Below are 16,683 nucleotides of genomic sequence, written 5' to 3'. Positions count from 1 at the left end.
CACTTCCAATGAAAACCTCAACATCTTCAGCTCTGCTGCCTCCAGCTCCACCTCCTGTCTTTTACTCAATGCCACTGTCTCTAATCCATACAACATTGCAAGTCTGTCGACAGTACTATAAACTTTTCCTTTCACTTTTGCAGATACTCTTCTATCATAGATCACTCCTGCCATTCGTCTCCACTGACTCCACCCTGCCTGCACTCTTTTCTTCACTTTTCTAACACACTCTCCATTACTTTACACTGTTGACCCCAGGTACCTGAACTCCTCTACATTCTCCACCCCTTCTCCCTGCAACTGTACCACTCCACTGCCCTTTATCTTATTCACACACATGTACTCTGTCTTACTCCTACTGACTTTTATTCCCCTTCTCTCCAGCACATATCTCCACCTCTCTAGGCTCTTCTCAACCTGCTCACTACTCTCACCACAAATCACAATATTATCCACAAACATCATAGTCCACAGAGACTCCTGTCTGACCTTGTCTATCAACCCGTCCATCACCACTGCAAACAAGAAAGGCTCAGATCCGATCCTTTAAGCAGTCCGACCTCCACCTTAAACCAGTCTGCCGTTCTTACTGCACAATTCACTGCTGTCACAATGTCCTCATACATGTCCTGCACCACCCTCACATACTTTTCTGACACACCTGACTTCCTCATACAGTACCACAATTACTCTCTCGGCACAATGTTGAACGCTTTCTCACAAACATACAAACATTTTCTATACTTCTCCATCAACATTCTCACAGCAAATAATGCATCTGTGGTGCTCTTTCTCTGCATGAAACTATTCTGTTGCTCACAGATGGTCACCTCTTCTCCCAGCCTGGCTTCCACTACTCTTTCCCATAACTTTATGGTGTGACTGATTAACTTTATTCCCCTGTAGTTACTGCAGGTGTGCACATCTCACTTATTCTTTAAGATCGGCACCAGCACACTCCTTCTCCATTCCTCAGGCATCCTCTCACCATCCACAATCTTCACTCTCTCCTAAACATCTCCATGCTTCTATTGGTATGTCATCTAGTTCAACTGACTTTTCAATCTTCATCCTCTTAACCGCTGCTCTCACTTTCTTTTTACTAAACCCATCCACTTCCTGCTTCTCCAACTCCACATTATACATCCTTCTCTCTCTCTCATTTTCCTCATTCATCAGCTTCTCAAAATACTCCCTTCATCTTCTCAACACACTCTCCTCACCAGTCAACACATTTCCATTTACATCCTTTATTGCCCTAACTTGCAGCACATTCTTCCCAGCTCAGTCCCTCTGCCTGGCCAATCGGTACAAATCGTTTTCTACTTCTTTAGTGTCCAACTTCTTATACAGTTCTTTTCCTTGGCTTTCCTTGGCATATGCCTTTTCCTTGGCTTTCGCCATCCCTCTTTACCTGCTGCCGCATCTCCTTGTACCCCTGTCTACTTTTCTTATCACTCTGCCGATTCCAATTCTGTATTGCCAACCTATTACTGCTCATTATACTGTCCATATCCTGAGACCACTCTGTGTTTTGCCACCACCTCTGTTATTCATGTCTGATGATGGTCTTTATCAAAGTAGTGTTTTAGGAGAACTGTTAGTGCTAAAGTGCCAGGTCAGAAATAAAGGCCACGGCAAGATAAACAGCAGCGTGTCCATCAGCTGGCAGTGCTGAAGATTCCCTTTAAACTGGACAACATAACAGTGATCACAGCAGGTCAAAATCCAGTTTTACCTGTTTGATATGTGATGTGTTTCCTCCAAGGAAACACATCTTTCCTTTTTAGACTGAGGGAAGAATAGCAGCTAGGCTGTCTTGTGAAAGTGCACTCAGCACTTAAAACAGCCCAGTGATAAAGGACAATAACAAGCCACAGTACGACAGCAACAGTTTTGCCATGAATGGGAAAGACAAGCTACATTTGCCTTGTTACAGCTTCAGACTATGTGCTTTGACACAATAGCATTACAGCTCTATTAGGAAAAGCATGCGTCTGCTGTGCTTCTACACATGAGACAGGATTGCACTCAGTGATGTTATCAGGAGTGATTTAGGTCAAACGCACTGGCTAAAGAATGTGCTGCAACTCTCCCCATTACATGGCATACCAGAAGCTGACAGAAAGTGTCCAGTCCAGCAACTTGTCACATTATTGGTGCAGTCACATAGGGACACTTCAAATGCCTGTCACAAAATGAGTGTCTTTAACGTTATTCAATTCAACACTCTTTTCTGTGCTTAAGCAGACGCTTCCTAAAGCAGACACGGTCATGTTATAAAAATGAGAGCTCAGATTTGACTTACCGATGTGTTTCCCGTACATGTGGTAATAAAAGCCGAAGCAGTATGCTGGAGGGTTGGTGATGCCATACGGATTTTTAGGTGCCACATTGAAGGTTGGGCTCAGCAAACGAGCCTTGTCCCCTTCTTTACGCGGTCTAGAGGTCTCGATATACATGTAGAAACCTGCCGATGACAAAGAATTACAGCGAACTATTCAACAGAAAATACAGCAAATAACCCTGTCACTTTAAAATGACCAGCTACACCATTAACCAACCCCTATTTAATAAACAGTATATTATATATATTTTACATTCCCTCCAGTCTGAAGGAAACAGAAGAATTGAGGGTGGGATTTTTTATTTGTATATTAATATAGGATAATTAAAAGGCCAGGAAGACTCTTGGGGGTAATGCAATTTTATACAGTTTTCTGTCTGCCATCAGGATGATTAAAGCAAATGTATTATTTATAACATCAGCTGCTACTGCATTCCCATAAAAGCCACAATCAGCAGCGTGCCTCCCTCCAGACCTCCTCCTCCCTCCTCTTCCTCTTTCTATCAAAAGCCTCTTTGTGGAAGTGTCAATAAAGGGAGGTCAGACTGAATCTCTGTTGTAACTGGCAAGCCTTTCTCTCTTTGAAGTCACTTTCAAAACCATTATTGCGTGTTAGGGAAAAATTTCATTTCAACTTGGAAATTACACAGTCTAATCTGTACGGCTGAATTATGTCCAAATTAAACCGCTGAATCTGGCATTTAGTACTTAACAGAAAGCGACTGATTACTTCATTTAAATGCATCCCACCTTACCAGCAAAATGAAAGATGAAGCCTTAATGATTGCCAAGCTGATTATAGCTGTCTATGTACTGAGACGTGAATTGTTCCATGCTCGCTGGTCATACATACCTTGTTTTGATCCGCTGCGATCTCCATTGGGTCCTGTATTGGGAGTGTATTTAGTGTCGCGTGTGGCAGCGCTATGTCTCGTCCAATCAAAGTTGTCATTCTTGTCCTGAGTAAACATGCAAATAGGCTCCTCCTCAAAGCTGCAGTGGAATTCCCCTGGATAAGGAGAGAACTGATCAGTTTCACAAAATTTTATAATAATAATAAAAGAAAATACACACCTGACCAGACACAGTTAAGAAGCTTCAAAGGACCTCCGCATTGATGACCAGGAGCTTAGTTAATCACGTATAACATCCTTAACACACTGTCAAACCCTTACAACAAAATCAATCGATAAAAATGCCAGAGTCACAGAGGAAACATTTAAAGGCCTGTCTTCTCTTTTTTTGTGGCAACGCTGTGGTGCTATTGATATTCCGCTTGAGTGGTTTATGATAAATATTCATTGATTTTATTCAAACATAGCTGGGAGCAATGTGGAGTAATGACCTTCAGAGAGGCTCCATTTTTTCTTTTTAAACAAAGGTATCTCTCAGCACAGATCACTGGCTTCCTTACTTTCAATACTTAAACATGGGATTTATAAAAAAAAAAAAAAAAAAAATTGAAGCTTGATTATAATACAAACAAATAAATAAATATAAAAATAATAATAATAAAAAAATAATAAAAAGACAGGGAAGAGGGATACTTACTTAGATGTGGGTTAATGGGAGCTGAGAAGGGGAAAAAATAGGAAAAACAGCCATTAAAAGGACATACGGAACTACAAAATGAAAAAAATAAAAAAAAGTCATAATATATTTATATATACTACTAGTTAAAAACTGCTCAGATATTTCCTTTTTCACTGCTTGGTAGTATTTTAAATAATTATAAAATAGTTATATAATTATTAATATATTAAAATGATTAATATATAAAAAAATGATGTAAGCTATATGGAATTATGCACTGGACCAGAAAAAGTTTTAAATAAATGAATACCCTTTTGTCATAGATTTAACAGTAAGGATAATGCGTTTTACACTTAACATTTAATAAGCCACCTGTTTTGCATACAGTACAGACATTAACAGGTTAGCTCCACATTAGATGTTCTGCCAAAGTCCTTTCCAACTCCATCAAAACAACATGGTATAGAATTCATCTCAGCTTAATTCACGTTAGTAGCATCCAACATATTCATTATAATGAACGATCCAAGTTAAAAGAACCATTTTAGAAGAAAAAAATATATATCTCCTCAGACATTTTACAAACGCATATGGTAACTGTGGAAAATCCAAATATTTTGGCACGCATCGAGTTTTTGCTTTTCAGTTTGTTGACTACTCAGTCAGAAAACATTCTCCGTTAAAATTTATATTGGTTTGATTACTGGTCCTTGGAGAGCGCGATTGATTATTCATCATAACAAAAACCAATCATTTTAAATAATCTCCTAATTTTAGACACCCATTTGCTTTTCAGTGCAACACACAAGTATCCATACATCACAGAGTGAAGCATTTCCACATTTTGTATTTACAGGGCCATTCTCATGCATTTCAAAGCAGCTACTTCTCAATATGCAGTCCTTGCTACTTACATAAGAAGGATACATCCATAGAAAACAAGCGAAAGGTCAAGAGTACAAAAACGCGGTTTGTTTCAATAAGTCACTGTAATTTCTTTTACAGAGTAAATACAATCTAAGCTGTCAAGAAGATGCATGGGCTTTTTCATGATCGATTTCTGCCATGCTGAATAAATGCGGAGCATCAGCTTAACCCCGAAACTTTGTTACCGCGGCATGATTTATGAAATGCTTTGGGTCATGGAAAGAAATTGATTTTAATTCACTCGATTAAACTAGCTAATAAGAAATCATTCCTGCAAAGCAAACATGTGTTAAGGAATATTGGTTAAGATCTTTGAGTCAGTCTTGCAGAGCAACAAAACAGTGAGAGAGAAAGCACAACAGAGAGAGAGAGAGAGAGAGAGAGAGAGAGAGATTAATATTATAGTGCCAAGATTTTAAATGATAAAAAAAAATGATGTCTATAAAATGAATGTTATTTCCATATCCTAAACATTTGCATTTAGAAATGGCAAGAGAATGAATAACTGATCTGTAATGTCCTTACATGCACTAAAGGGCAATGCAAATAGAAAACACTATAAAAGATTTCAAATATAGTAAAAATAGTAAAAAAAAAAAATCTTCATATAACATACCATAGTCCATTTGTTAGAAAAAATATACATAGGCACACAATATGAAATTATTTCCTCTGAAAGACAAGGTAGAGCATATGTAGAGCCACCCACACAGACTTTACTCCACACATTTATCCAACACACACCTTTTCCAACACTAAGGACACATTTGTCACAACTGTAAACACACAAAGCATTAGCACAATTTTTTTTAACAGTATTTTTTTTATGAACAAGGATAGGAGTGGGAACACAGCTGTAGCATTTTTCAGTGTTATTTGTGAGCTACAAAAAGGCATGTTTTCGGAAAAGTCAGTCATTAAGCGTTTTTTCCCCCTCGCCATTTTATTATTGGTTTAATTCCTAACAAAAGGCTTAAAATGTTTCACCATAGAGGAATTATTTTCCTCACTGTCAATATCTTGTAGTAGTGTGCTGAATATAATGGCCTGTTTCATGTTGGCTCTGAAATACTATTTAATTTTCTGAGGATAACAAAAATATGATGTAACTACTGAATATGGAATGCGGAGTTGGGTCTGTAATTATGCAAAGGCTATTGTTTAATGTCAGCATCTAAAAGCTTAGATAAGCAAAGTCACACATTGATAGTGTGAATTATTGTAAGTGTGAGGTATGCAGTCTTTTAAAGAAGAGCACGTGCAAAACATAGTTCTTCACAGAGACATGTGGTAAAGCCATGCATAACCTTCCTATGAAGACAAAGAATATCATGAATTTTATGTTATGGAAGAAATAAGATCCTCAAACAAACTCATTCAAGCAACCATAAGTTTTAGATAATAAGAGCAAAAAAGCAGACAGGAACCTATGTGGCAGTGTTGACTGTGCCAGTAATCATGTGCATGATTAATCTTCTGAAAACTTTTTTCCATCAAACACTTGAAATGGTTTTGCACTTATCTTTTTCCCACTACACAGCATTCACACCAGAAAAGAAAGCTATCTTTGGCTTGTTGGCAGCAGCTAAACAGGCGATTCAGGCAGGAGTGTGAGACTGTGCAAAGATTGTACCATCTCAGTTATGTAGACCTGGACTTTTTTCAGCAGGTAGAAAACGAAGGAACAGAATCTTCTTTGGTGAGCAAATCCTTAAAGAGTGTTCATATTGATCTTATAAAGCTGAACCAAAGAACATTATATTTACATGTTCATTCATTTTATAAAAAGAAGAAAAAAAGCATGTTAAGTGGCAACCTGCTGTACATATAGCAAACAAAACTCATTATACAATTTAAATAACATTACTTTATTTATTACTAAATTACTGTACTATATGTAAAATATATGTAATTATATGTAAATATAGATTAATTTACTTATTTGAATGTATTGTCTAGTGGTCACACCCATTTCTTAATTTTTCTAGAGCACAAATTAATTATTTCCTCATAACTTTCTCTGTGTGTCTGTAGTGTGTTTTTGTGTGATGTGATTTCCAATCAACTCTCTGGAATGATTTTTGTCTACATCCTAAAAAGCTGCCATTTTCATTTTTGTTTACTTCAGCTGTAATGTGAATAATCTGAATAATTAACCTTGGAGTCAGATTAGTGGAAAAGGTGCTATTATTAGCAGAAACATGATAGCAGCAAAAACCATTAAGATAGAAGATAAGATAAATGCAAACAGCCCAACCCATCCCATAAAGCCTTCGGAAAATAAAGTGTAACTACACTACGACTCTGACATCTGCAAATGACATGAGCTCAGCATGCATTAGCTTTCATTGCTGGTGACAAGCTGGTGTCTGAGGACGCACAGTTAAGTACTGACTTGTATGTTAATTCTATGCATGGGCAATGGGCTCAAATGTTTCTAAATGTACAAGAAAAAAAAAATAGTCAAAGTAATAAAACGATAGAGCATCCAAGGTGCGCAGCTGCACGGTGCAGGTGATTAAAGCACAGCTCCATAATAAAATAAGTCAGCACAAACCGGAGCGGTTGAAGGCTAACATGTGCTTCCTGCAAAATGTGTGGTGGCATCTTTTTAAACTTGTTTCTAATGCAAGTGTCACAAGGCTGTGCAACACTCTTTCTTTTCTCTCCTCCACATACATTAACTGATGGACACCCATGTTTGGCATGTTGCTGTGAATGACAGGAAAGTGAAAGAGACAGAGAGACTACCCAAAGAACCAAAGATCAAGAGAAACACTGCTCTATTGGACTACTGGCCATGGATTGTAAAGATTTAAACTCACAAACCCCTTGGTTTGGGGACAATCTCCCCTGCAATGGCAGGAAATATCTCAAACAGAAACTGACACAGAAGCAAAATTCTGCAGCGGACTCAAACAAGACTCGTGCACTGGTCAGGTTTCATCATGGCTCAAGATACAAATCTGTAGTGCTAATCATTTTCATCAATACACACCTTCATGCTTTCCACACTGCCTTGAAAAGAGGTATAACATTAATGATTGGGTTCTTTTGTTATTTTTGTAGCTTGAGAAACAGTGAACAAGAATGTCCGTATCAAAAAGTGAACAAGGGATAATAACCAGGAGCGATTTTCACATACAGTATGCAATCACCATGTTTACAATGCTAGGATAAACAGAACTCTCCTGTATGTAGCACATTTTGGATGTAGTTTTAGAAATGGGGCATTTTAGTTGCCTTTTCCAATCTTCTGTGACTAACAATACTTGTTTTTTCCTGGCATGCCTCATGGGCATTTCAACCGTGTAATGAAATCAGCTCTGCTCCCAGCACTGGTCCTCGCATTTCCTAATGCTTCAAATTTCAAATGTTCATGTAAACATCGGGGATGTTTAAATGAACATTTGAAATTTGCAGCATTTGGCAGATGCCTTTATCTAGAGTGCTGCAGAGTCTCTAGCAAAAAAAAAATCCTCCTGCTAGCAAAAAATGGGTCAGGGACTAAGGATACTACAGAGCAGATTCCCTTTTAGCGAGAAGTGTTTAATTGCTTAATTCTCACTGCAATCAATGATTGTGCATGACAACAAACACAATTAAGAATGCAAGAATAGAGTCTAGAATAAAGTCAACAGATCAGGCCCGAGTCTGTTAATGTGTGATTCAAGCACAATTCCTTGAAAACTGTCGTATCATTTGAAGGGCAAGAAAAAAATGTGTTCATGATAACCCTGAAAAATAATTGTGCTTTTGTAAGTAAAATCTTCCTTAAGTAAAAACACCTGAACCAAACCAGTGCTCAAGTAAAAAAAAAATTTAAATACCCCGAGCAACTACTTTGGAAAAAAAAAAAAGAAAACGCTAATTCATGCAAACCAGCATGAGATCAGTGTCACTGCCAGTACAGTCAACTGCAACTAATTGCAACCACTATGTTGTCTCCACTAATCCAAGCCTGTAAACAGCAAGCAGCTCAAAAAGCTTCTGTTACTCTAGTAACCTGTAAGAATGGCTGAGCAGGATATGTGAGTGTTATCCCTTTAACATGCATTGTGTAGAAAGAGTTTGCACTGTGTCTCTTCATTCAGGAATGAAACATAGCTTTTTATGCTACAAGTAAATTTTGTTATTAGTGTATTTGGGAGCTGCAAGAAAATATTATTAGATAATGTTAAAAAGTGCACACAGTCATTAAATCAGGGAATCACTAAAATGTAATGGTAGACTGGAACGAAGAAGGATATTAATGCATTAATGAGCCAGAGCTAGTGCATTGGTACAGACAGAGACAGCACCCAACTATCATAGTATTCCTGAAACTCCTGAAAATAAGCCTGAGCCAGATCCTTCCAGGTTAGAATATGGAAGTTTAGATACAATTATCTACTAAAATTACAATTCAGAAATTACTAAAAATTATGACAAACAAGGCTGCCCTTGGTGTCATCATGGATGTGGAGTGGCACAGTGTTAAAGTCAAATGTTTGCACCACAAAGGCACATTTTTTTTGGCCAGGTCCCTGGAAGAACATCAGTTGGTACCATGATTGGCAGACACTTTGCCTAATGCCAGAACCACAAGCTCTTAAGAGGCGCTCTCTACAGATTGCTAAGTCTGTTTGGAATTATGTTTAAAATCAATTAAAGTGATGCAGAAAATGAATTCCTGAAATCTTTTTTATATTGCTTAAGAGTTTCTTGTTGATCCTGTTGTTTCTCTGATGTTCTTGCTCTATTAGTTCACCCATTCAAGCCTTTGTCCACGCTGTCATGCCAAGGGCCACCCTGTCATCTTGTTGTCCACAGTGTCATCTTCTACTTTTATGAAAATAAGCAAATTATTTTAACAGGTCATCAAAATCTCGTGTGATTTTTTAATAAACATAGTATTGTTTGAAATTAGCCTAAATATCTTTGTTGTTAGATTTTATTTAAAAAAAAATATATATGCAACCAGCGCATATTTTAATGGCCAATAAATACTTTCGCCATCATTTCATTATTATCAAAAGACTTTTCCCATTATCTAAAATGTTTTGTTAGTAAAGGGACACTTTCTGCAAATCTACATATTATACCATGCAATGAAAATGTATTTATAGTACTTTAAATTTGTCATGACAGGGTTGACATCTTTTGTGGTTTGTTCATATTTTGTAGTTAATTTATAAAAAGCGCTGGAGCTTGACCAACATGCATTTCTAACACCCTGAAGTCTACCTAATACAACAAATAAGAGGTTAAATGGAAAATCTCAGATTATTTTTTTAACTATGAAGTCTCAAAGGCCCTTTATTGTGATTCTAACTCCATATGTAATATTTCAAGAATGCCTGGTGTGCAGCTGTAAGTTCAGCCATACTGAAAATGAATAAACCATTACTACATTGTAGCAGAGGAAGCAATACTGCAGTGTCGTCATCATGTAAAAGATTTTGGGCCCTAAAAAACAAAATGAACCCCATATTAGCAGCACCTGACAATAGCACTAAGTGCAGGGGTTCCCAAATATTTGAGAAAATTTGCACAAATAGATTCACAAGATAACTGTTATGTGACCTCAACCTAATTATTTATTTATAATATGTAAATATATTTTTTATTTTGCCATATTTATGTATTTCTTTTCTCATTTCACAGTCAGTATTAATAAACAAAATAAAAATAAAAAACAAGTAAAAAAAAGGGCCATTCACCCAAAAATAATAAAAAAATAAGCATTTAATAGTTTCATTTCTGTTCAGTGATTTGTTGTAAATGTTTGAAGAAACTGTCCACTAAAACAATCATCTTTTAATTCTAACCCCTGTAAAGAGTGTGTATGAGATGGATGGATGGATGAATGGATGGATGGATGGATGGATGGATGGATGGATGGATGGATGGATGGATGGATGGATGGATGGATAGATAGATAGATAGATAGATAGATAGATAGATAGATAGATAGATAGATAGATAGATAGATAGATAGATAGATAGATAGATAGAAAAATAACATTTTGTACACTTGTATTGGCATTGATTGTTGTTGTTGTAATAAAAGGTGTTAGCTGTTTGCAGGTGTTGTTTGCTTTACACTCACCACTGTAGGTCACCATCCTGATGGCGGAGTCTCCCTCACCAAAGCGGGTGATGGGGGTCAGGCGCACTTCGTAGGCCTCAGGTCTGATGAGCTCAGTCAGGTTATAGGTGATGAGCTCCCCTTTCTGAATCGGGCCTTCTACAGGGATCTCCTGCTCCCACCATCTTTGCTGCCCAGTCTGGGAAAGAGTAGCCCAAATAACCTTTTATACACGCTCAAGATTTCTAATGATTTTTAACATTATCTAATGCATCTTCTCTCACTTTTATGTGTGTATGAGAATTGAGATAGAGAGAAAGACTCAACTCTAAAAAGCGATTAAGCTTGCTAAAAGAAAAGCAGGTTTGTGCCAGAAAGAACCGTAGAATCCAGTGTACCACTATTACAGCAACTTGTAATGAAACTTTGTGATCTATATAATTAAATGTTCTACAACAAGAAGGAGAATACATTAATAGACTCTAGCGCAACCAATATAAAGTATTCGTAGGGATGGTCCTAGCCAAACATCAACATAGGTAGCTGCCTAGATATATAACTTAGACATGCTGACTCAGCTCGGGATATACTTATATTCAGTCTGATTCTATGATAATAAACTTCATGTAGCCAGGGCTCCTTTTACCATTACATCTACTCCGACTTAATGGATTTTACCACTTGGACCAACAATTCACTAGACAGAACACACAAACAGACCAAAAAAATCTATCAATCTATATAAAATCTGGATCTGTAACTCACAGTGACTCGTGAAGAGTGCAGTTGTGTAGGCAGAACAGAGCACAACTCCAAGTTTATATAATTATTATAATCATTGCACTATTCAGGTAATACAAGTTTTTTAACATATATGTAGCTTGTTTTATATATAGCTTGTTTTAAAAATAAAAAAACAAGTAAAAAAAAGGGCCATTCACCCAAAAATAATAAAAAAATAAGCATTTAATAGTTTAATTTCACTTCCCCAAGCTATGTTGTGCAGTAAGACTGTTTGTGTATCTTATTTCGAATGAGTCAAGTATTTTATACTGGCACTAGTTTCATACAATACAGCTATTTTCGCATCTGTACATTATATTATACTCTATTACCACAATATTCCGTGATTCTTTTTACTGCATCTTCTATTACATTTAGATTCCTTGTATTAAAAGACTTGCTAATTGCACAATTTGCAAACAGAGTTTCTATGTTAGATGGTCTAAAATGAATCTGAAATGATTTGCATAAGTATATTTAAAATGGTAATTTTACCAACACTATGTGGAGCCCCACCCATGTTTTCCTTTCTCACATGCATTTTGGGTCACCATCTCTTTCTGTTACAGTAATTATTATTATTTTTTTTTTATAATGAGATAAAAATGTTGCCACATTTACAGGTAAAAGAAACTTTATTAATAACATCCAAGAAACATTTCTCAAAATAATTGAACAATTAATCTACAGATCAACAAAGCCACAAATATGTCTACTTACACTTCATGTATGTTATTTTTTTGTGTGTAAGTAATGCAGGTGCAAGTATACAGGTCTTGACTGATCCTGGCAAACAAGATGCAAGTCAAAATCAGTATGCTAGCGAGGGTCAGGTGAACAGCAATTTGCATTACCAGGTAGGGCAAAAACTACATAGAAACACGTCAAAAACTATAATGACAAGATCAAATCATAGACTTGGTAATGACTGGTGCAAATACTTTACCCCAACACAAAATACAAAGGTTTAAATAAACTAAATACATATGGTAACAGAAAAAAACAACAGACAAGCGCATTCCATCCTGCTGTGTGCTCTGACAGCATCTGCATGTAGCACTCGGTTCAAGAGAGAAATACATGAGAGTATCAATACTTTCTTTCAAAGCCTTTGTAGTGTACTATAGGAAGCTATTTCCTGCTGTTTAAACAGCTGCGTAACATTAGGGTGAGAAAAACCCAGACGAATCATAGTTACAGATTTATGCATGTCTGACTTTCTCCTGTGAATAGGACAGACAATTGTGATTTTCTTTTTTTTTTTACATGCGCACCAGCTCTCTAAGGATTTATTCCATGGCCTCCAAAACGTGTGATGTGGAAACAACAGGACTGTCATGACAGCATAAAGTTGAAGGCCTTGTGGCAAGGAAGAGACACAGCATGAGGCTTGTCTCTAGCTAGAGGACATAGAAATATGCATCACTACAATATCTATTCTTCTAATCAGACATGGCAGACAATGGTTCATCACAAATCCTACCAGAGCCCTGATCCTGTGGAGAAAACTGTTTTCATTATGCAACAGCATGCAATTCTGAATGTGACCGCTGGAATAACCAGTGTTCGCTGTAATATACCGTTCCAGAATTCAGTTACAAAGAGAAACGTGGTCAAGCTCAAATTTGGGTTCTTCTTAATTACATGGTTCTGAATAGTGCAGTAAATGAAAATATTTACAGCAAAGTTCAGTAAACAGTTAATTAATTGGTTTGTTTTGAAATCAGGGTATATATTAATTTGCTTGTAAATATTAAATATGTATGAAATTAAGTACAAGTAGACTATGTAAAATGAGTACTCAGGATTATTCAGTCATGATTTTATTACATGGGAATCAGGATGTGTAAAAATATTGGTGATTATACTATATATATATATATATATATATATATATATATATATATATATATATATATATATATATATATATATATATTTGGACAGAGCACTGACAAGTGGACCTTCCACTTGTGCAACCTCTAAAACAATGCTTTTTGAAGCCAGCTTCTGCACCTGATGCACAGCATAAGGACTCAACATCTTTGATGGACCCTTGCGATGCCTTTTCTCAGTGGAACACGTCTTGGAAAACCTTTGTATGACCGCACTGTAACTCAGAATCAGGATGTTACTGATCTTCTTATAGCCTAGGCCAACTTTGTGAAGAGCAACAATTCTTAATCTCAAATCCCCAGAGAGTTATTTGCCATGAAGTGCCATGTTGAACATCCAGTGTTTTCACAGATTTTACATTTATATGTATACAGTGAGGAAAATAAGTATTTGAACACCCTGCTATTTTGCAAGTTCTCCCACTTAGAAATCATGGAGGGGTCTGAAATTGTCATCGTAGGTGCATGTCCACTGTGAGAGACATAATCTAAAAAAAAAAATCCAGAAATCACAATATATGATTTTTAAACTATTTATTTGTATGATACAGCTGCAAATAAGTATTTGAACACCTGAGAAAGTCAATGTTAATATTTGGTACAGTAGCCTTTGTTTGCAATTACAGAGGTCAAACGTTTCCTGTAGTTTTCACCAGGTTTGCACACACTGCAGGAGGGATTTTGGCCCACTCCTCCACACAGATCTTCTCTAGATCAGTCAGGTTTCTGGCCTGTCACTGAGAAACACGGGTTTGAGCTCCTCAAAGATTCTCTATTGGGTTTAGGTCTGGAGACTGGCTAGGCCATGCCAGAACCTTGATATGCTTCTTACAGAGCCACTCCTTGGTTATCCTGGCTGTGTGCTTGGTCATTGTCATGTTGGAAGACCCAGCCTCGACCCATCTTCAATGCTCTAACTGAGGGAAGGAGGTTGTTCCCCAAAATCTCGCAATACGTGGCCCCGGTCATCCTCTCCTTAATACAGTGCAGTCGCCCTGTCCCATGTGCAGAAAAACACCCCAAAGCATGATGCTACCACCCCCATGCTTCACAGTAGGGATGGTGTTCTTGGGATGGTACTCATCATTCTTCTTCCTCCAAACACGTTTAGTGGAATTATGACCCAAAAGTTCTATTTTGGTCTCATCTGACCACATGACTTTCTCCCATGACTCCTCTGGATCATCCAAATGGTCATTGGCAAACTTAAGACGTGCCTGGACATGTGCTGGTTTAAGCAGGGGAACCTTCCGTGCCATGCATGATTTCAAACCATGACGTCTTAGTGTATTACCAACAGTAACCTTGGAAACGGTGGTCCCAGCTCTTTTCAGGTCATTGACCAGCTCCTCCCGTGTAGTTCTGGGCTGATTTCTCACCTTCCTTAGGATCATTGAGACCCCACGGTGAGATCTTGCATGGAGCCCCAGTCCGAGGAGATTGACAGTCATGTTTAGCTTCTTCCATTTTCTAATGATTGCTCCAACAGTGGACCTTTTTCACCAAGCTGCTTGGCAATTTCCCGTAGCCCTTTCCAGCCTTGTGGAGGTGTACAATTTTGTCTCTAGTGTCTTTGGACAGCTCTTTGGTCTTGGCCATGTTAGTAGTTGGATTCTTACTGATTGTATGGGGTTTTCACTTTATGCAGCTAACGACCTCAAACAGGTGCATCTAATTTAGGATAATAAATGTAGTGGAGGTGGACATTTTAAAGGCAGACTAACAGGTCTTTGAGGGTCAGAATTCTAGCTGATAGACAGGTGTTCAAATACTTATTTGCAGCTGTATCATACAAATAAATAGTTTAAAAATCATATATTGTGATTTCTGGATTTTTTTTAGATTATGTCTCTCACAGTGGACATGCACCTCGATGACAATTTCAGACCCTCCATGATTTCTAAGTGGGAGAACTTGCAAAATAGCAGGGTGTTCAAATACTTATTTTCCTCACTGTATATATATATAGCCAGGTCCTGGCCTCCACAGTCACCGGACCTGAACCCAATCGATGGTTTAGGGGTGAGCTGGACCGCAGAGTAAAGGCAAAAGGGCCAACAAGTGCCAAGCATCTCTCTGGGAACTCCTTCAAGACTGTTGGAAGACCATTTCAGGTGACTACCTCTTGAAGCTCATCAAGAGAATGCCAAGAGTGTGCAAAGCAGTAATCAAAGCAAAAGGTGGCTACTTTGAAGAACCTAGAATATGACATTTTTCAGTTGTTTCACACTTTTTTGTTATGTATATAATTCCATATATAATTCCACATGTGTTAATTCATAGTTTTGATGCCTTCAGTGTGAATCTACAATTTTCCTAGTCATGAAAATAAAGAAAACTCTTTGAATGAGAAGGTGTGTCCAAACTTTTGGTCTGTACTGTATATATATATATATATATATATATATATATATATATATATATATATATATATATATATATGAATTGTTTTCAGTATATACAGGTTATATACAACAGGTACTAACATATTACCACTACATAATATAAGACCCTCTAATTTCCTCTTGAGACTGATGCAGTATCCTTATCTGCTCTTTTAATAATAAATCAGACTAGAGATCCAAGATTACTTTATAATTATAACAACCAACCATAATGGAATGAAATCACAAAACATAAGCCTTGCTGATGAATACCTATAGAACAAGGGATTTATCATAAATCATCCTCAATGTATTCTTCTGAACATGACAGACGCCTCAAGATAGCTTTGTTGCATCATGATAAACAGCCTTGCAGACAAAGATTGTGGTACTCAATCACAAATCCCACTGCAAAAAAATTGATCTTACTGAAATTCACATGCAATACCGAATATTAGGAACAATAGCTCTGAGCTGAGGTCAAGATAAAGAGAAGCAACAAGAAGCAAAATAAACAGAATAAAACTTACTTTGCCAGCCTGCCTTTACTTCCCCAAGTCTTTATTAAACTTGTATGAGTTTTCCCAAGCAATAGATTTTTTTGTTCTCTCTGAAGTGTAGTTTGCTGACATTTACACAAAAAGTATAATGAATGCATTGAATTCAGTTAGCCTTAATGGGGACAATCTAAATTAGAGCTTAAAATGATTGCAGAGTTATGGATGGCCTGGTCAAACCACAATA

The 16,683-nt window shown here is 37.1% G+C and overlaps 1 protein-coding gene across 1 annotated transcript in view; it reads right to left on the bottom strand.

The window, feature by feature from the left end:
* Positions 1–16,683, bottom strand: part of LOC124377073 (MAM domain-containing glycosylphosphatidylinositol anchor protein 2-like) — a 192,619-nt gene that overhangs the window by 11,867 nt on the left and 164,069 nt on the right. Inside the window, exons 11-14 of the mRNA XM_046836373.1 lie at positions 10,899–11,076; positions 3,899–3,919; positions 3,201–3,356; positions 2,309–2,470 (exon numbers count right to left, since the gene is read on the bottom strand). Of these exons, the coding sequence (XP_046692329.1) occupies positions 2,309–2,470; positions 3,201–3,356; positions 3,899–3,919; positions 10,899–11,076 (517 nt within the window). The remainder of the gene's footprint in view (positions 1–2,308; positions 2,471–3,200; positions 3,357–3,898; positions 3,920–10,898; positions 11,077–16,683) is intronic.

Source organism: Silurus meridionalis, chromosome 23 (assembly GCF_014805685.1).
Source record: "Silurus meridionalis isolate SWU-2019-XX chromosome 23, ASM1480568v1, whole genome shotgun sequence".
Lineage (NCBI taxonomy): Eukaryota > Metazoa > Chordata > Actinopteri > Siluriformes > Siluridae > Silurus > Silurus meridionalis.
The sequence above is the reverse complement of the archived record's forward strand: the minus strand, read 5'-3'. Positions and strand labels throughout refer to the sequence as shown.